Consider the following 21,006-nt stretch of genomic DNA (forward strand, 5'->3'; position numbering starts at 1 on the left):
GGCAGCGAGACCGCATCTCTACAGTAAATCAAAAAATCAGCTGGTCGTGGTAGCGTGTGCCTGTAATTCGGGCTACTCGGAAGGCTGAGGCGGAAGGATCGCCAGAGCCCAGCAGGTCGAGGCTGTGGTGGCCGGGAGCGGCCACTGCACTCCAGTCTGGGCGACAGAGTGAGACTCCAACTCAAAAAAAAAGAACAAATTTTCCATTTTCATGAAGGATAATTTATTTATTTTTCTTGCTTTAGATATTCCATCTAAGAAACTATTGCCTAATCCAAGGTATTAAGACTAACTCCTATGTTTCCTTCTAAAAGTTTTATAGCTTTAGGTCTTTGTTCCATTTTAAGTAAATTTTTATATATGGAATGAGGTAGGGAGTCTGACTTTATTCTTTTATATGTGAATAACCAGTTGTCCCAGCACCATCTGTTGAAAAGACAGTTTTTCCCCATTTAATTGTCTTGGCTCTTTTAAAAAAGTTAATTGGACATGAACTTATGGGTTTATTTCTGAACTTTCAGTTCTATTCCATTCATCTGTATGTCTGTCCTTAGCCAGTGCCACATTGTCTTGACGACTATAGCTTTAAGTTTTGAAATTGGGACATGTGAGTCTTCCAACTTTGTTCTTTTTCAAAACTGTTTTAGCTCCTCTGTGCCCTTTGCATTTTCATGTAAATTTTAGAATTGATTTGTCAATCTCTGCAAAAAAAAAAATCAGTTAGGATTTTGATAGGGGTTGCATTGAATCTGGCATAGTTTTGGCAGAGTATTGCCACTTGACAATATTAAGTCTCCCAATCCAAGAATAAGCCTTTAAGTATTCTTTCATTTCTTTCAGTGATATTTTACAGTTTGATGTATGCAGGCCTTGCATTTCTTTCGTGAAATTTATTTTTTGATGCTGTTATAGATGAAAGTGTTTTAATTTCTGTTTTGGGCCATTCAATCCTAGTGTACAGAAATACAATTGATTTTTTTTTGAGTTGGAGTCTCACTCTGTCGCCCAGACTGGAGTGCAGTGGCCGCTCCCGGCCACCGCAGCCTCGACCTGCTGGGCTCCGGCGATCCTTCCGCCTCAGCCTTCCAAGTAGCCGGAATTACAGGCATGTGCTACCACGCCCGGCTGATTTTTTGATTTATTGTAGAGATGAGGTCTTGCTGTCCAGGCGGGTCTCGAACCCACGGGCTCAGGCAATCCACTCACCTCAGCCTCCCAAAGGCGCGGGATTACAGGCTGAGCCACCAAGCCCGGCATAGTGCAATCATTTCACAGTCTCTTTTTAATCTGTATTTCTATCCAAATCAGTCTTCTGAGTTCCAGACCTATATTAAACAAACACTTTGGCCATTTCTGCTTAATTGACCTCATAGATACCTCTAACTTAACATGTTCAAAATTAAAAGCTATCTCCTCCCCTCCACTTACAAATACACAAGGCAGCCCTTTCCCTTCTGCAGTTTTGCCCATCTCAGGTATTATCATCTGCCTAGTCACTCAAGCTGCTAAGATGAGAGTCATCTTTGACTCCTCACTGTTTCACCCTATACAGTCAGCTAGTTCTACTTCCTGTATAGATCTCAATTCTGTCCCTGTTCTTTATCACCATTACCCTGGCTCAGTTTTTAATACTCTTCTCCTAGATTATGACAATAATTTCCTAACTAGTCTTGCCTTACTCTAGTCCTTTCTTTTTTTGTTTTGCTTTGTTTTTGTTTTTGAATTGGGGACTCACTCTGTTGCCCAGAGTGGAGTGCAGTGGCACAATCACGGCTCACTGCAGCTTTGACCTCCTGGGCTCAGGTGATACTCTGTCTCAGCCTCCTGAGGAGCTGGAACTACAGGTGAATGCCACCATGCTTGGCTAATTTTTGGAGGGGTGAGGTCTCACTCTGTCGCTGGTCTCAAACTCCTGGGCTCAAGCAATCCTCCCACTTCAGCCTCCCAAGGTGCTGGGATTATAGGTGTGAGCCACTGCACCTGGCCTCAGTCCTTTATACTGCCCCCAGCATATTCCAATTATATCAGTTAAGATCAGAAATCATTCTAATTTGGATATGGACTAGATATTAGATGAAAATAATTACTGTTCATTTTCTTAGGTATGATAATGACATTTGGGAAAATGCCCTTATTCTTAGAAGTATTCCTGAATTATTTAGTGGTAAAATGTCATGTTATCTGCAACTTATTTTCAAATTGTTCAATAAAGTGTGTGTGTGTGTGTGTGTGTATGCACAAAGAGAAAGTAAATATAATAAAATATTAACAATTATGGAATTAGGTAAAGAGCACACGTGTGTCCATTGTACTATACTTTTCTATGTGTTAAAACATTTCAGAAAAACACATTAAAGGGGACGGACAGAATACATTCTAAACCCTTTAGCATGGCATCCTCTTCCTGATCTAAGGCATGCCTTTCTTTCTAACCTCATCTTTCATTCCTTCTCTTGTACACGCTACTCCATCTATAGTAATAGTAATAGCCAGTATTTATTGAGTACTTGCATACGCTAGACAGTTTTCTAAGCATTTTACCCATATTAATTCATTTATTCCAGATAACAACCTAATAAAATATATTTTATAGATGAAGAGAATAAGATCAGAAAAATTAGTAACTTGCCTAAACATAGCTCATAAGTGATGGAAACTAGCTATTTCTAGTTTCTCAAGTACACTTTGCTCTTCATATATACATATTGCTGAGTGAATGAATTAACGTTTTTTTTGTAGTGAGTTTTCTTTTTTTTCTGAGTTGGAGACTCACTTCTTCACCCAGGCTGGAGTGCAGTGGCACACACACTCCTTTTGCCTTAGCTTTCCAAGTAGCTGGAACTATAGACTTGCGCTACCATGCCCAGTTATTTTTTATTTTGCTATAGAGACGAAGTCTCATCAGGTTGCCTGGGCTGGTGTCAAACCCGCAGACTCAGGCAGTCCACTCACCTCGGCCTCCCAAAGTGCTGGGATTACAGGCTGAGCCACTGAACCTGGCCATGCTATGAGTTTTCATGTTAACCTCAGTTCATGTTAATCCAAGCTCAACCTGATCAGGAAGATTTCTAGCAGCATTCAAAGAGCTAATGTTTAAGCAATGATACCTAACTTTGTTTTATTTTATTTGTAAATAGTTAATAAATGTATATGGTACAAAATTCAAAATGCACAAAAGATTTCCTATATTTTTGAAGATTGATTCTCCAACACATCCTCTGCTCTTAAAAGTACTAGATGGCATTTTGAAAATTTAATTGATAGGCTCCCAACTAATTGAAGCCTCCAAATAACTGTACTCATCTATTTTGCTATCCTTCATTTTGTTTTTAATTAACTAATTTCAATTAAACTAATTTCTATCATAAAAGCAATACATGTTTTAGGGGAAGATGTAAACTGGGTTTGGCAAACCATGGCCTATCAGGCATATGTGGCTCACCTCCTGTTTTTAAATAAAGCTTTATTGGAACACAGCTGTACTCACTAATTTATATATTGTCTGTGACTGAGTAGCTAGGATTTATAGGTGAACGCCACAATAGCTACAACAGCAGAGCTGAGTAGTTGACAGGAGACCTAAAATATTTACTATTTGACCCTTCCCAGTAAGTGTTTGCTAAACCCTGAAAGAAACTATGTAAAAGGGTATGTGGTGAAATAGAAAATCCCTCTCCCTGAATCACCCCTTCAAATTTTGCTATCCAAAGTTAACTTCTTATAAATCTTTCCAGAAATAATTATATATGTATACACAAGCAAACATATATGGATACATATATTCATTTTTATACAAATGAATTTTTTTTTTACTTCAACTCAGCATATTCTCTTGGGAATTTCCCACATCTTTTAAAATAACTGAAGTACTCTGTATTATCATAAACTTGGTTTGATAATCATTGAACACTGGGTTTTTCAAGTGCTTTATGAGCTTTGGTAGTTTCAACACCACATCCTAGGATCTTTTTTCCCCTGTAGTAGCAAGGTAAATTTGGAGTTTAAAGATCCACTTCTGGCCATGGAGAAAGTGAGAAAAATAACCAAATACTGCCCACATCTCCTTCATTTAACAGATCATATTTCTAGGAGAGCACTTGTAAATAGCTACCTAACTAGCCCCCTACCTCTAGTCTAGTTTCCTTCCAGTTCATCTTTCTTATTGTTAATATAGTAAGCTATATTTAAAATATCTCTTGACATTGCACTAGAGTTGTGCAGGATGTTAACACTAGAGGATGCTCCCTATACATTTCTTTATAACTTCCTGTGAATCTGTTATTATTTCAAAATAAAGAGTTTTATAAATTGGTTAATATTAATGCCCTTGCTTCAGACTCTCTGCTTCCTGTTACCTGTGGCACAAAGGCAGATTTCTTTCAAAAGGCATTCAGGGTAGGGCGCAGGGGCTCACACCTATAATCCCATCACTTCAGGAGGTTGAGGTGGGAAAATTGCTTGAGACCAGAAGTTCGAGACCAGCCCAGGCAAAAGAGCAAGACCGTGTCTCTACAAAAAATCAAAAAATTATCCAGGTGTGGAGGCATGTGCCTGTAGTCCGGTAGTCCTTAGGAGGCTGAGGCAGGAGGATTGCCTGAGCCTAGGAAGTTGAGGCTGCTGAGAGCCCTGATTATGCCACTACACTCCAGCCTGGGCAACAGAGTGAGAACCCCCAACTCAAAAGATAAATAAATAAAAGACATTCAGGGTTCTCCCTGATCTGGCTAAGCATAATCTCCAACCTCACCGCTTTTGTGCCCTGTGCTGCTTTCATTCCAGACTGCCCACAGTTCCTCAAAGCAAAGAAGTTCCCTGCACAACACCTTTGCATGTACCTTGTCTGCAGGCACAAATACTTTTTCCAACATTCCCATGGAAAGAACTTCTGTTCTTTCCACACTCGAATATCTCTTCCTTTGTAACTCTTTCCTTCCCTGTTATAGAAAAGTAGTTTTTGTTGTTGTTGTTTGTTTTGTTTTTTGTGCCAGCATAAACCTTCCCAGAGAGCTGTGAAGATTTTCTACCCATCAGATGAGAAAACTGAAACTCATTCAGGTTATATGCAGAACACATGACTAATTATTCTTGGTCTTAGACCACCAGGTAGCCAAGTATTGCTGGAATAATCATGAAAAATGATAGGCCAATGTCTCCATAAAACCACAGAGGGCTAGACTGGCTTCAGTTAAGTCCTTCTCAGAACTACTCATGCTGAGCTCATGACTTTATGCCACTTCTGTTTCTTAAGAACAAGGATCATTTCTAATTAATTAATTTTTTTTTTTTTTTTTTGAGTTGGAGTCTCACTCTGTCGCCCAGACTGGAATGCAGTGGCCGCTCCCAGCCACCGCAGCCTCGACCTGCTGGGTTCCGGCGATCCTTCCGCCTCAGCCTTCCAAGTAGCCGGAATTACAGGCATGCGCTACCACACCCGGCTGATTTTTTTTTTTATTTATTGTAGAGATGAGGTCTCGCCAAATTGCCCAGGTGGGTCTCGAACCCGCGGGCTCAGGCAATCCACTCACCTCAGCCTCCCAAAGGCGCGGGCTTACAGGCTGAGCCACCGAGCCCAGCATTTCTAATTAATTTTTACCTTTAGCATCTTTATGTCAAAACATGATTAGTGACTCTCAATAAATGTTTGTTGAGTGAATAATCCAAAAAATGAATAATGTGGACCCAGGAGTTGCTTGGTTTCCATCCCTCTTATCTTCTGCAGCTAGATTTGCCTTAAGTCTCATGTCCTGTCTAAATCTGCTCTGTGTTCTTCCCATGTGTACTTGGCCCCTAGAACTTCGGATCAAGAGACAAAACTCCTCAGACAGCATCTCAAGCCTCAACAGCATCACTAGCCATTCCAGCATTGGCAGCAGCAAGGATGCTGATGCAAAAAAGAAGAAGAAAAAGAGTTGGGTAGGTAAAGGTTTGGGGGGAGAGAACCACACAGAACCATGGTCGACCGCCTTCACCTCTCATAGCCTGGGGATCAGATCCTTCCAGAATTAACCAAGATGTAGCCCCTTCTAATACTAAGCTCCAGTTTGGTGTTTGCTTGGAGCAGTCTGCTAAATTCTCCCTTTCCTTCAGTCATTCCTTACTTGTCCCACGGCCACCCCTCTAAGCTTTATATACATCTGTTTTCTCTGGGCTTTCCATACTGGTTAGGCCAGATGTATTTGACAACAGAAGGATGCTAAGGAAATATTCAGAAGTAACGTCTTATCAGTTCCCTCCTCTAACCAACCCCCCTCCCCCGACCCCAATTACTCTCTTCTATTTTATGGAGAGATTTTATGAATAAAGCTATTCATTCTAGATGCTCCTGAGGGTCCTTCAGTTTTTGGAGAGGTATTTATGGAGCTTTACAGATTACTTCAGGACTCTTTATATTACCTTTGGCTGATCCAGAGGTAATTTGTGTGTGTGTGTGATTTTTTTTTCCCCTCGGATAATCCTAAACTGTCTTTGGATGGCCTTTCTGGAATTCTTTAGGCAGGTCTAGGACACTCTCAGCTCCTTTTGCTGACTGTGGTAAGAAGAGCATCCCCAAATGAAGACTTCCTACTCCTCTGTTCCCTGTTCAGTAAGACTAGCCCCTAGACCTTTGTATAATACAGATAGGAACCAGCTTGTGTGAAATGAGTGATTAAGTGTTGCTTCTTTTTTTTCCCCCCCCTTCAAAACGCTGACTCCAAATCCCTATTTTTTTCCAGGTCTATGAGGTAAGAGACCCGGTTCCTCTCTCCTTATTTTCTCTTTCCCTTTGCCTTACCTTCCCTATTTCCAGAGCAACTCCTTTCCCCCAAAAATGAACGGTCACTCATAACACTAACCGTAACAACCACCCCAGAGTTCCTAACTCCCACTGCATGGTCCATCCACAGCTGCCCCATGTGAGGACAGAGGAGTGGTCTGGTTGGGGGCCAAATAGGAATGTCAAACAAAACTCAAATCTATTCCCTACTGTCTTCCCTGTTACAAAATTGGCCTGTTATAAAAGCAGTCAAATTGGGCTCCTCCTAGCCAAAAAATGAGTCTTCTTATTTTTGGTTCCATTAAACCTAGAAACCCAAAATGGAGGAGAGTCACTGGATAAAGGTTATCTTGACCACAGTTTCCAGAGATGAGTTCAGTCTAGGCTTAACCTGAAGATTTAGCTCTAGGGAAGCATAAGCCAGAGGTAGGTGGTGACAGATATAGTCTAGTCTAGGGCACACTCAAGTCACCTCAAAGCCTAAAACCCTCTTAGCATCCATGGCGTTTTCCAAAAGCATTTGAGAGATTATAGTCTAAGACAAACAGAAAATGAGCCCAGAATTTCTGTTACAAACCAAACATCTGAGGTCCACTCTAACCCTCTCCCAAAATTGTGCTAGGTGTTGTGAAGGATATGAAAAATGCAAGCTGGGCTCGGTGGCTCAGCCTGTAATCCTGCGCTTTGGGAGGCTGAGGTGAGTGGATTGCCTGAGCCCGCGGGTTCGAGACTCGCTTGGGCAACTTGGCGAGACCTCATCTCTATAATAAGTCAAAAAAAAAAATTAGCCGGGCGCCTGTAGTTCCAGCTACTTGGAAGGCTGAGGCGGAAGAATCGCTGGAGCCCAGCAGGTCGAGGCTGTGATGGCCGGGAGCGGCCACTGCACTCTAGTCTGGGCGACAGAGTGAAACTCCAACTCAAAAAAAAAAACAGAAACATGCAATCTATGATCTCCATCATTAAGGAGTTTACAGCATTGCCGGGAGAAAAAAAATATTGTACATATAAAATAAGTAGCAATCCAGTGGTGTCACAATTCTTACTCAGGCAATAAATGCTAAAGGAGTTCATGGATGAGAAAGACTGTGATTACAGTAGGCAGGGAAAACTTTTCAAAGAAGACAAAAGTTCAACTGAGATGGCCTTATGATGGGGAGAGAGGAGTATAATGTGTTGGGATGTTTTCTACATAGACACTTTCTGATCAGGAGGGAAGCAGTGGGGCAGGGACAAAACCAGCCTAGCTAGAACACTGACCTACTAGGGGACAGCACAGATAAGAAGGGCCTGATATTTAAACTTCATTCTTTAGATTCGCATGTCTCAAAGTGTATTTCACAGATCACAAGTCCATTGAGATGCCTCTTAAAGATTGATACCATCATCAGATAAATGTGAGAACCACTGCATTTTCTAAAGTGCACATCTACACAGTTCTGAAATATTCCCCCGTAAAGAATGTTGTTTCATTTTGTTTAATCTATTGTTTTCTGAACTCATTTAGCCTTGAAACCGCTAGCCACATAACATTGAACATCTCCCAATAGTCCTGGCTTTGGGAATACTGGAATACACACAGAGCACTGTTCTCCCTTAGGACCTTGCTAATCTCAGAGGGCCTGTGCTCCAGGTAGACTGGGGTCATGGGATCTCTTTCTGCATACCCACACAAAGATGGCTTCCCATGAGGAAGCGGTATACAGAAAACTTAACTGGGTTGAAAATTAGAAAGCCTGCGTTCTAGTCCCAGGACTTCCTTCAAGAGTACAATTTCAAGCAAGTCTGGCCTTTTCAGGCTCAGTTCCTCCTCTCTGCAGATAACTGAGTTTTATGGTACTTTTCAGCCTTGACTGCTTGGTTGTAACAAGTCACCTGGAACCAGCCAGTAGCATACATACTCATCATGGTCAGATTGGTCATCCTTTACATCTTGCCTGGTGGAAACCCCAATACACATTACCCACTAGCTCCATCCATCACCCAACAGCCTTCCTGTGTTCCAGGAGAAACACTTAGAAAGGGTACCCTCAAGTTTTCCCTTTCTTTCTCACTGTCCCTGGGATCACTGGTTTGCCTTTGTCCCCTATAACCTTTGACCCCTCCTTTACTCTCTGCTGCCATTTCATATCTGTGTCCTTGTGTGTGTGTGTGCATGCTGTATGGAAGCATGTGAGTGGGTGTGGGACAGGATCCTGGTGTGCACTTCAGGCTCACATCCCTAACACCCAAGCTCTTCAACATCTAGATAAACAAGCTGTGGTCAGATTATAATGCCCCAGGTACTCTAAGGAAGTATCCCTTCTAGGACCTTCAAAATAGTAGAAAGTGCTTATGTCTGGCTGTTTTAACCATTCTGTGGTGCGCTGGGCACAAGACATACTCAAACGAAACTTGATACCACTCCTTTCTCTTGTTCTCCACAGAATCATATTGTCAGTTTCTGATTGATAGGTGAATAGATGAATAGATTCTGAGCTGATGACTCTGGTCGGAGGTGGCATTCTGAGACCCAGAGTAAGCTAGGTTCCAGACTGAGAAGTTATTGGTCTGCTGCAGAAGGGGGGATTGGATTGCTGAACGGTATACCATGCAACTTCTGGGAATTTCTCTCTGTCCCCCATCGGGGCATAGTTCTCCCTATGGGAGAGAGAACACCCAAGAAATTCCCATAACCTGCAACAGCAGCAAGCCAGAAGAATCTGCTTTTTCTCTTGAGTCCTAATACCTAGGCAACTCTTCTGTCCATATTCCATGAATCAAGTGAAGCCTCATAGAAAAATGCTTAGTTTTAACAAGTAAATTCCCAGTTTCCACATCTCTGCCTCATAAGTTCTAAACTACCCCCATTCCCCCCACCATCCCCTGAGTGGAGTCCTGACATCTCGCTACCTGGATCTGCTTTTTTCCAGCTTCGAAGTTCCTTCAACAAAGCCTTCAGTATAAAAAAAGGACCCAAGTCAGCTTCCTCATACTCTGATATAGAGGAGATTGCCACACCTGACTCCTCTGCGCCCTCCTCCCCCAAACTACAGCATGGTTCCACGGAGACTGCTTCACCCTCCATCAAGTCCTCCAACTCATCCTCTGTGGGCATTGATGTCACTGAGTAAGTGCTCTCTAGCTTCCTGCCACCCTGGTACCAGTGTAAACTGCAGGCTACAGTTAACAGTAAGCCCATCAGACTTTGCACAGGCAATACCTTACTGTTGACCTCTCCCTAGGTGCATGAGATCCCTCTCATGCTAACTGAATATCTATGGGCAGGAGGAGCCACGACTACCAGCTACGCCTCTCAACATTCCCTAGTAACTCAAATGCTTCTCCGTGTAGCCTGGCTTGACTCATGCTTTCTTACAGGGCCCCTGCTCACCCAGTTCCCCATACTAGGCTGTTCCATGCCAATGAGGAAGAGGAGCCAGAGAAGAAGGAGGTTTCAGAGCTGCGCTCTGAGCTATGGGAGAAGGAAATGAAGCTTACAGACATCCGCTTGGAGGCCCTCAACTCTGCCCACCAACTGGATCAGCTGCGGGAGACCATGCACAACATGCAGGTCAGTATATGGGCGGAGAGCTGCAGGAAGAGAAGATCAAGGCTTAGTATATGACCAACCCTGCCACCCTACCCTGTCTGTTCTTGCTGCAGTTGGAGGTGGACCTGCTGAAAGCAGAGAATGACCGACTGAAGGTAGCCCCAGGCCCCTCATCAGGCTCCACTCCAGGGCAGGTCCCTGGGTCATCTGCTTTATCATCCCCTCGCCGCTCCCTGGGTCTCGCACTCACCCATTCGTTCAGCCCGAGTCTCGCAGACACAGGTACCTGTTTGGGAGAAAAATCTGTAAAGGTGGAGAGAAAAAAAAGGGTTCGTTTCACCATTCTGCTTCCTCTGATGGCATCTCCTTTGGGTCAGGGAGTTCACAGTGCCCAAACAAAGCAGGTGCCAGTTTCACGAAACACTACAAGTTACTATGGACCTTTAACCTTAATTACTTTTCAGCTTAGGATCTCTATTTCTTCTCTGTGGTAAATGAAGAGTTATTTGGAAAGGATACCGACAGGAAATTTTAAGAAAGGCTGTAGGTGCTTCTAACACCAACTGGTTCTTTTTAATCCCCTCAGACCTATCACCCATGGATGGCATTAGTACTTGTGGTCCAAAGGAGGAAGTGACCCTTCGGGTGGTGGTGAGGATGCCCCCCCAGCACATCATCAAAGGGGTAAGGAACTTCAGAGAGCCACGAGGGGAATGAACATGATGTGCTTACATTTCTCCAAAAAAACCTGGGTCCTCAATACCCCTGAAACCAAAGCAGTCAATTCCTAAGGCCTTTCAGGATCTCCCTTTCGTGGAGTCATCTGCATCAAGGCTCACATGCTTCTTCTACCTTGGCCTTACAGGACTTGAAACAGCAAGAATTCTTCCTGGGATGTAGCAAAGTCAGTGGAAAAGTTGACTGGAAGATGCTGGATGAAGCTGTTTTCCAAGTGTTCAAGGTAAAGGGATACTTGTACTCACAAAGGTTGCCCATGCTCTCATGGGATTTTTAAAGATGGGGTCTTTCTCTGTCGCCCAGTCTGGAGTGTAGTTAGCTTACTGCAGCCTCAAACTCTTGGGCTTAAGCATTTCTCCTGCCTCAGCTTCCTGAGTAGCTGGGACTATAGACAGTGAGCCATGATGCCCAGCTTCTCACAGGATATTAAACCATTCAGGCACTGGGATCCTGGGATTTTGATGCTTTATGGAGAAATGCTACATAGGAAAAGCATGTGCCCTTATCTTTTTCCAGCTACTTTTGTTTCCTATAATGTTCGTTCATTCTTGTGGCTTTTAGAACTATGTTTGCATCTTTTCTTCTCCTCCCTATCACTCCTATCAGGACTATATTTCTAAAATGGATCCAGCCTCTACCCTGGGACTAAGCACTGAGTCCATCCATGGCTACAGCCTCAGCCACGTGAAACGAGTATTAGATGCTGAGCCCCCAGAGATGCCTCCTTGCCGTCGAGGTGTCAATAACATATCAGTCTCCCTCAAAGGTCAGTCTTTGTCTCTTGGGGTGAGGTGATATGGCATGAAGACAGGGAGAGAATCATCAAATAGTCCATTGTACATTCATTCAACAAAAATGTATTGAGAAGCTATAAAAGGAAAGTGGTTAAGTAATGTGAGATACAAAAAGATGAGTAAGACCCAGTCCTAACTTATATTCCCAGAGACACTTTTGCCAAGACTTGGCTTCTGATTCTGCCCCTCACCCCTAGCTCAGAGTATGTCCCTAAAAGTGAGATCCAAGTTTTCAAAACTAGGAGTTAGGGGATTCGTGGAGCCATGATGCAAGTGGCTCTGAGTTTCTTCAGTGGGCTCCCAGATGAAGAAAGGAAAGCTCTTCAGGGTCCCTTGCTGCCCTCAGGGCCCTGGTTAAGACTCATGCTTTCTGGGGCGGGGTTCAGGTCTGAAGGAGAAATGCGTCGACAGCCTGGTGTTTGAGACACTGATCCCCAAGCCGATGATGCAGCACTACATAAGCCTCCTGCTCAAGCACCGGCGCCTCGTCCTCTCAGGCCCCAGTGGCACGGGCAAGACCTACCTGACCAATCGGTTGGCCGAGTACCTAGTGGAGCGCTCCGGCCGTGAAGTCACTGAGGGCATCGTCAGCACCTTCAACATGCACCAGCAGTCTTGCAAGGTGGCTGCCTCCTGAGACCCCTGCCATTCTTTGCTCGGGCCTCAGCCTCCTCCAAGACCTTTCCCAGGCCCCTTCCTGCCTCATCATTTCACCTTCCTCACATCTGCCTTCATCTTTCTCCCCCGCTTCTTTGTTCTTTTTCTTCTCTCCTCTCTCATCCCCTTTTCTAGCCTTCTCCCTCCCCGGGCCCCAGTTTCTTTCCAGCCTTTTGCCCTTAACTTCTTTCTCCATGTTTTCCCTTCCTTCCGAAAAGCTCCTTCCACTTGGGTTCATTGTTGAGGAAGCTGCATCCTCATCTCCACCTTACTCTCTGCCAACCCTTTCAGTCCCATTCCTTCTTTTTTTATTCCTTCCCTCTACTTTTCTTTTCAGTATTACTCTCTGACCTTGGGCTTTCTGGGAAGAAGCACACAGAATTAAACATCACATATTGTGCCCTCCCCTGCCAAATTCTGATGTCTCTTGATCATATCCTCATACTTAGGAGTTGGTTTAAATCGGCTCACCCCAGCTGGGAGAGGCACCTCCATTAATACTAGTTCATGGTACCAACCCAGTGAAAATCCATTTAGGAAACAGCCTATGTTCCCCACCTTTGAGGGATTTAGGGACCTCCCCCACCCAAAGAGGGTTGATTTGGGGCCTTTGGGACCACTGTTTAACACTTTATCACTATCTGGTAATCTGGTTCTATAATCAATTTTTTTTTTTTTTTTTAGTTAGAGTCTCACTCTGTCACCTGACTGGAGGGCAGTGGCACACTCATGGCTACCGTAGCCTTGACCTGCTGGGCTCAGGCGATCCTTTGGCCTCAGCCTTCCAAGTAGCCAGAACTGCAGGCGTGCAACACCACACCTGGCTTTTTCTTTTTTTATATTATAGAGATGAGGTCTGGCCAAGTTGCTCAGGCTGGTCTCAAACCCTCAGGTTCAGACAATCCTCTTGCCTCTGTCTCCCAGAGTGTTGGGATTACAGGCATGAGCCACTGTGCCCGGTTTATAATCAAATTACTGAGTAACCAGAGGCCCCAGGGAAATCCAGATCTAGCAGAGCTTCAAAATCCTTCTTTTCAAGGTTTGGCCCGGTGCTGATTCCTGAGTGCCAACCCACAGCCATTTTCATTCCAGGATCTGCAACTGTATCTTTCCAACCTGGCCAACCAGATAGACCGAGAAACAGGAATTGGGGATGTGCCCTTGGTGATCCTGTTGGATGACCTGAGTGAAGCAGGCTCCATCAGTGAGCTGGTCAATGGAGCCCTCACCTGCAAGTATCACAAATGGTAAGCTGGGATCAAGACCAAGCTCATCACTGCAGGAGAAGGGAGAACCCAGTCCAGTACCATCTATGAGCTTTCCACTGTGTGCACACAGCAGACGGCAACTGTTTAGACAAATCTAAGTGAACCATTTTTTCCTCTCTTCCTACAGTCCCTATATTATAGGTACCACCAATCAGCCTGTAAAAATGACACCCAACCATGGCTTGCACTTGAGCTTCAGGTAAGAACTGTGGCCCTGGATGAACTTTCTGGCCCTACCCAAGAGTTTATAAATTAGTTAACTCCTGGGCTCTTGCCATAGGGGCAGTAGATAGCAGAAGGAAAGGGAAGTAGCCAGACCCTCTTGGGCCGAGAAGAGAAAGTAGGTGTATTTGCTATGCCAGTGATAGGGTGGAGAGGGACACTTGAGGAGAGGTAGGGACTGGGAGAGAGCCAGGCAGGATGCTGTAATTAAGATTCTCTGCCAGCCGGGCTCAGTGGCTCAGCCTGTAATCCCGCGCCTTTGGGAGGCTGAGGTGAGTGGATTGCCTGAGCCCGCGGGTTCGAGACCCACCTGGGCAGTGAGACCTCATCTCTACAATAAATCAAAAAATCAGCCGGGCGTGGTAGCACATGCCTGTAATTCCGGCTACTTGGGAGGCTGAGGCGGAAGGATCGCCAGAACCCAGCAGGTTGAGGCTGCGGTGGCCAGGAGCGGCCACTGCACTCCCGTCTGGGCGACAGAGTGAGACTCCAACTCAAAAAAAAAAAAAAAAAAGATTCTCTGCCCACACACCCTGATCTGTGTCAGTGAGGTCAAGGGATTATCTGAGGATGGTTCCCAATTTGAGAATCAACTCTACTGGCCTAGGGCTACTGCCCTGAGTTCCTTTGTCCCCACTATTACTTGAGAAGAAACCAAGTGGGTGAAAGTGAGAGGTAGGCAGGAGGAAGGACAGAAGAATGGCAGGAGATGAACCCTGACAATGTCCCTGTTGCCACGCTGACCCCACTCTCCCCATCCCTTGTGGCAGGATGTTGACCTTCTCCAACAACGTGGAGCCAGCCAATGGCTTCCTGGTTCGTTACCTGAGGAGGAAGCTGGTAGAGTCAGACAGTGACATCAATGCCAACAAGGAAGAGCTGCTTCGGGTGCTCGACTGGGTACCCAAGCTGTGGTATCATCTTCACACCTTCCTTGAGAAGCACAGCACCTCAGACTTCCTCATCGGTACTGGGGTCCAGCTTCCCCCTTGGGGTCAGGAGGTGGCTTCCCTTTTCTACCATACTTCCTGGAGGGGACTCCCTTTTGTTCCTGGAGTCTTCAGCATGTAAAGGAGTTGGCAAGACATGTGGCTTGAACCACTGAAGTACTTAATGAGCCTTCATAATTGGCACCATGATTTGGTAAATCACTTCAACCCTCAGAAAGCTAACCTCTCTCCCTCATTTTTTTCCCCACAATTAACAGGAAAAAAAATGAGGAAAGTATGTAAGAGGGAATTTAAAACTTTCCTCACTCCCTTATCTCATCTTGTGAAACATGATTTATGAGATTGCTAGCACCCACTTGTCTTTACAACTCTAATTACCTTTAATCCTCTGGATGTCAGACCTTCTGCCTGGTACTAAAGAGTAACAGAGGCACATGACAGGGAAGATCTAAGTTCTAGCCATCTTCATGGCCTTATCCTTTTCCTTAGGTCCTTGTTTCTTTCTGTCCTGTCCAATCGGCATTGAGGACTTCCGGACCTGGTTCATTGACCTATGGAACAACTCTATCATTCCCTATCTACAGGAAGGCGCCAAGGATGGGATCAAGGTGAGCCCTACCCTCTGAGTCCTCTCAAACCCCCAAATCAGGCTGTCCTACCTAACAAAGTAGAGACAGTTCTTAATGTTAAGGGAATGCTGGATTAGTTAGGTTCTCTTTCTAACAGGTAGAACAGGGCACTAGACACAATAAGCTGTTCTCTTGCCTTCAGCCACCACTTAGCAAATGGCTCAATGGCTACTGCCTCCGGGGCCATCTCTCCAGCCTAGTCCTCCTGGTTGTAAGCCTAATTCCTACCACTCTCTAGGAGTCAGAGCCAATAGAAAAATAATTGAGTTAAGAATTAAGTAAAACTCTTATTATAGTCTTAGCTACTTACTAACAACTAATAAATATGTTGGCCTTGACCAAGTTACTTAACCTTTCTTAATGTCCTCATATGTAAAAAAGGAAATGATGCATTCTGGTCTACCTAAATCACTGGGTTATTTCAAGGACAAAATGAAATATGTGAAAAAAAGTTTTAAAAGTTAAAATAGGTAGGGTGCAGTGGCTCATGCCTGTAATCCCAGTACTTTGGGAGGCCAAGGTGGGAAGATTGCTTGAGACCAGGAGTTTAAGACCAGCCTGAGCAACATATCAATACCTCATCTCTATAAAAAAATAAAAAATAAAAAAATGAGCCATTAGCCAGGTATGGTGGTACATGCCTGTAGTTCGAGCTGCTTGGGAGACTGAGGTGGAAGGATCACCTGAGCCCAGGAGGTTGAGGCTGCGGTGAGCCATGATGGTGCCATTGGACTCCAACCTGGGCAACAGAGTGAGACTCTGACTCAAAAAAAAAAAAAAAAGAATAAAAACAGTATAAAAGGAGCATGTCATTTTAAAAAAACTTCCTCAGTTGTCTCAACTGTAAATTAGAGCAGAATGATCACCAAAGTATATTCCAGCACTAATGTACTATGATGTAATGACTAGATCTTATTATCCATAAAAGTGATTTATTATTTAAATAGATATCTCCTAATGATATAGTGTATTTTAAGCAATGCTATATACCAGACTGATGATAGAAATCATTATTACATTTGTAAGTTGTGGTATTTTAAGGAAGTTTTGCATTATTATTAATAGTTTCCCAATTTAAAAGCATTTTCATACAGATAACATCTGTTTTCCATAAAGTCAGTTTTTCTTTTAAGTATTATGGCTAAAGTGGAAGACTTTCATACTTGAAAAATAAAATGGCGGGTTCATAAGATTTGTGAAGCTGGACATAGCAGCTCACACCTGTACTCAGGAAACTAAGATAGTAGGATCGCTTGTACCAGCTACTCAGGAAACTAAGACAGTAGGATCGCTTGAGCCCAGGAGTTTGAGACTTCAGTGAGTGATAATTGCACCACTGCACTCTAGCAGCCAGAGTGACAGAGTGAGACCCTATGTCTTAAGAAAAAAAAGTGCTTGTTAAGTTGTAATGCATCCTAGGTGTCCATCAGTAGATGAATAGGTAAAGAAAATGTGGTATATGTACACAATGAAAAACTACTCAGCCTTTAAAAAGAAAGAAATCCAAAGCCAAGCATGGTGGCATGTGCCTGTAGTTCTAGCTACTCTGGAGGCTGAGGTAAGAGGATCCCTTGAGCCCAGGAGTTCAAGTGTAGCTTGAGTAACATAGCAAAAAATAAAATAAAATAAATAAAGGAAATCCTGTCATTTGCAACAACGTGAATGAACCTGGAAGACATTATGTTAAATTAAATAAGCCAGGTACAGAAAGACAAATACCACATGATCTCACTTATACGTGGAATATGAAAAAGTCCAACACATAGAAGCAGAGAGTAGGATGGTGGTTACCAGTGGCTGGGCAGAGGATGGGAGTGGTTGGGGAAATGTTGGTCAAAGGATACAAAACGTCACTTAGACAGGAGGAATAAGCTCAAGAGATCTGCTGTATTTCATGGAGACTATTATTATTATTATTATTTTTTGAGTTGGAGTCTCACTCTGTCGCCCACACTGGAATGCAGTGGCCGCTCCCAGCCACCGCAGCCTCGACCTGCTGGGCTCCGGTGATCATTCTGCCTCAGCCTTCCAAGTAGCTGGAACTACAGGCTCATGCTACCATGCCCGGCTAATTTTTGATTTATTGTAGAGATGAGGTCTTGCCAAGTTGCCCAGGCAGGTCTTGAACCCGTGGGCTCAGGCAATCCACTCACCTCAGCCTCCCAAAGGCGCGGGATTACAGGCTGAGCCACTGAGCCCAGCTGAGACTATTATTATTAATGATACAGTATATATATATGTGTGTGTGTGTGTGTGTGTGTATATATATATTTATATGCACACACTACATTGTTAATAATAATATATATATACTTGAAAATCACTAATATATATATGTATACTTGAAAATCACTAAGAGGCTAAATTTTAAGTGTTTTCATATTAAAAAAATGTGAGGTAATACATATGTTAATTAGCTTGATTTAGCCATTCCACAATGTATACGTATTTTAAAACATCGTGTTGTATATCATAAATGTATATAATTTTTGTCAATTAAAAAATACATTTAAAAAATTAAGTTTTTTTAAAAAGTTTAATGCAGTCTTCTAAATTATCCCCCAAGCTGATTTTATCATTTATACCAATTTTCCTTGTTGAGAAACTTAGGAAAATTCCACAGGAATTGAAGCCAGTACATATTTTTTTAATTTATTTTATTTATTTATTTATTTTTTTTTTGAGTTGGAGTCTCACTCTGTCGCCCAGACTAGAGTCCAGTGGCCGCTCCCGGCCACCGCAGCCTCGACCTGCTGGGCTCCGGCGATCCTTCCACCTCAGCCTTCCAAGTAGCCGGAATTACAGGCATGCACTACCACACCCGGCTGATTTTTTGATTTATTGTAGAGATGAGGTCTCACTGCCCAGGCGGGTCTTGAACCCATGGCCTCAGGCAATCCACTCACCTCAGCCTCCCAAAGGCACGGGATTACAGGCTGAGCCACCGAGCCCGACTTGCCAGTACATATTTTTAAGGAACATATCCTTTGTGAGAACTATCAAGAGACCACATGAACATACCTCTAGTCTGTGGATTCCCCACAGTAATCACATTTCTCCTTCTCTCTAGGTCCATGGACAGAAAGCTGCTTGGGAAGACCCAGTGGAGTGGGTCCGGGACACTCTTCCCTGGCCGTCAGCCCAACAAGACCAATCAAAGCTGTACCACCTGCCCCCACCCACAGTGGGCCCTCACAGCATTGCCTCACCTCCAGAGGATAGAGCAGTCAAAGATAGCACCCCAAGTTCTCTGGACTCCGATCCTCTGGTAAGTATAAGCCATTCTAGGGTAAAAGAAAGAGTATTGTAGAACAGAATTCTTCACACCCTTCATGCATACAATGATGGGGCCTGGAGCCTGAAGGGTATCAGCAAGGCCAGGACAAGGATGAGGCCAGTGAAGAGCTTGGAATATTAGAATCCAAGGTCATAGGCCAGGCATGGTGGCTCACATCTGTAATATCATCACTCTGGGAGGCCGAAGTGGAAGGATCGCTTGAGGCCGAGAGTTGAAGACCAGACTGGGCAGCATAGTGAGACCTCATCATCTCTACAACAATTTTGAAAAAAATTAGCCAGGTGTGGTAGTGCACAGCCACTCGAGAGGCTGAGACAAGAGGATCACTGGAGCCTAGGAGGTCAAGGGTGCAGTGAGCTGTGATTGCACTACTGCTCTCCAGCCTGGGTGACAGAGCAAGATATTGTCTCTGAAAAAAAAAAAAACAACAAGCCAGCTGGGTGGCTCAGCCTATAATCCTGTGCCTTGGGAGGCTGAGGTGAGTGGATTGCCTGAGTCTGCGAGTTCGAGACCCGCCTGGGCAACTTGGCGAGACCTCATCTCTACAATAAATCAAAAAATTAGCCAGGTGTGGCAGTGCGTGCCTGTAGTTGCAGCTACTTGGAAGGCTGAGGCGGAAGGATCACCGGAGCCCAGCGGGTCGAGGCTGCGGTGGCTGGGAGCGGCCACTGCACTCCAGTCTGGGCGACAGAGTGAGACTCCAACTCAAAAAAAAAACAGACATACTCACAGATGCCTGTAATACATGCATGTGTTTACAAACAGAGTTGAAACAATTGTCATTGCTTTTTCATGAACCACCTCTAAACTCTGAGCTCTTAACCACTTACAAATCAAGGATCAGACCCATGAGCTAGATTTTTATGGGCGGGACCCAGAATCCCATCTCTTAGTAATCTTTTTGCCCCTTTTCAGATGGCCATGCTGTTGAAACTTCAAGAAGCTGCCAACTACATTGAGTCTCCAGATCGAGAAACCATCCTGGACCCCAACCTCCAGGCAACACTCTGAGAGTCCAGCAATCACTGTCACTCCGGACAGCAGAATGCTGGCATCACTACGCCAGCTCCTCCTTTCCCCTCTTCTTTCAGACCCCTGGCTCTCTAGCCCTAGGAAGAGAACAGGGGGGAGGAAGAGGTGAAAGAGGAGAGGCAGGTTCTTGGTGCTGCACCTTTGAGGACTTCCTAGTAAAGATTGGCGGGGTGGAGAACTTATGTCCCCTAAATACATTTCCTGGCCTCCTCTCATGACTTTGGGGAAAAGATGATTCTGGGTCTTTTCCTTGACTTCTTGGGCTTTCTGGGGAGGGATTCAGAAGACATCAAGAAACTCTGCAGTAGTTCCTAACTGATTCTCACAAACAACCCTGAGAGAGACAGTCATGTGTGGGGAAGGCTGGGGGAGCAGGAAGCTCCCTAGATTCCCTCACAGACCCTTCCCAATTCCATCACCACTGCCAACAACTCTTCCCCAGAGATCTGGCTGGAGACCAGAAAAAGAAGCATGTGGTTTTAAAAATGTTTAAATCAATCTGTAAGAGGTTAAAAAAGAAAAAAAAAAAGAAAAGATGAAGCTGGAGAGAGGGGAACCAGTTGCCAAGGTAGAAAGAGACCTTCCCACTCCTGCCCTCTGGCTGACATAAGGGACATTGACAAGACGGCTGCCAACATAAGAAGTCACCAAACCACAAAAACATTACAGCCTTCAAAGAGAGACTACTAGCTCTTTCTACCCTCTAATTTAACATGCATGAGTGTCAATAAACCCTACTTTTTTATTTTTGTTTTTTTATTTTGTTACTATTTTTTTCTCTTATTTGCCTATTTATTTTACTTACCTCCCCTTGTACCCTCCCCCCACCTCCCACATCCGCGAGATGCTTGGATTGCTTTTCCAGGGCCTAGTTTGGCTTTTCCAAGTGGGTTTTTCTTTGGAGAATCTGATGCCATCCAATTGGCACCAGCTAGACACCTGCCATGCCACTATCCTTGGCATCTTTGGGGCTTATATGAGATGTGAAACATTGGCTCAGAAGTAGTGGGAGAAGAGGAACCCAGCTCCCTTGACTTCCCTTTTGAGAAAGCACACATTCTACCTGGGAGCTCAATTGCCAGCCTCTGGCATGAGTGGGTATAGAAGATCTACTTCTATCTTGATAGAAGATCTA

At 44.3% G+C, this 21,006-nt stretch overlaps 1 protein-coding gene across 2 annotated transcripts in view; it reads left to right on the plus strand.

Moving 5' to 3' along the window:
• NAV1 (neuron navigator 1) overlaps window positions 1–20,628 on the plus strand; it is a 75,426-nt gene extending 54,798 nt beyond the window's left edge. The window contains exons 14-28 of one of the 2 annotated variants that reach the window (XM_021717102.1): window positions 5,792–5,913; window positions 6,714–6,722; window positions 9,664–9,860; window positions 10,112–10,304; window positions 10,397–10,565; window positions 10,870–10,967; window positions 11,149–11,244; window positions 11,628–11,787; window positions 12,202–12,437; window positions 13,565–13,719; window positions 13,868–13,939; window positions 14,733–14,929; window positions 15,402–15,520; window positions 18,612–18,809; window positions 19,755–20,628. In XM_021717102.1, coding sequence (XP_021572777.1) covers window positions 5,792–5,913; window positions 6,714–6,722; window positions 9,664–9,860; window positions 10,112–10,304; window positions 10,397–10,565; window positions 10,870–10,967; window positions 11,149–11,244; window positions 11,628–11,787; window positions 12,202–12,437; window positions 13,565–13,719; window positions 13,868–13,939; window positions 14,733–14,929; window positions 15,402–15,520; window positions 18,612–18,809; window positions 19,755–19,850 — 2,117 coding nt within the window. In that variant the 3' untranslated portion in view covers window positions 19,851–20,628. The remainder of the gene's footprint in view (window positions 1–5,791; window positions 5,914–6,713; window positions 6,723–9,663; window positions 9,861–10,111; window positions 10,305–10,396; window positions 10,566–10,869; window positions 10,968–11,148; window positions 11,245–11,627; window positions 11,788–12,201; window positions 12,438–13,564; window positions 13,720–13,867; window positions 13,940–14,732; window positions 14,930–15,401; window positions 15,521–18,611; window positions 18,810–19,754) is intronic. The other variant, XM_021717103.1, reaches the window with a different exon arrangement.
• The last annotated feature ends 378 nt before the right edge of the window (window positions 20,629–21,006 follow it).

This window comes from Carlito syrichta, unplaced genomic scaffold, assembly GCF_000164805.1.
Source record: "Carlito syrichta isolate Samal-C Ts95f unplaced genomic scaffold, Tarsius_syrichta-2.0.1 Scaffold309294, whole genome shotgun sequence".
Classification (NCBI taxonomy): domain Eukaryota; kingdom Metazoa; phylum Chordata; class Mammalia; order Primates; family Tarsiidae; genus Carlito; species Carlito syrichta.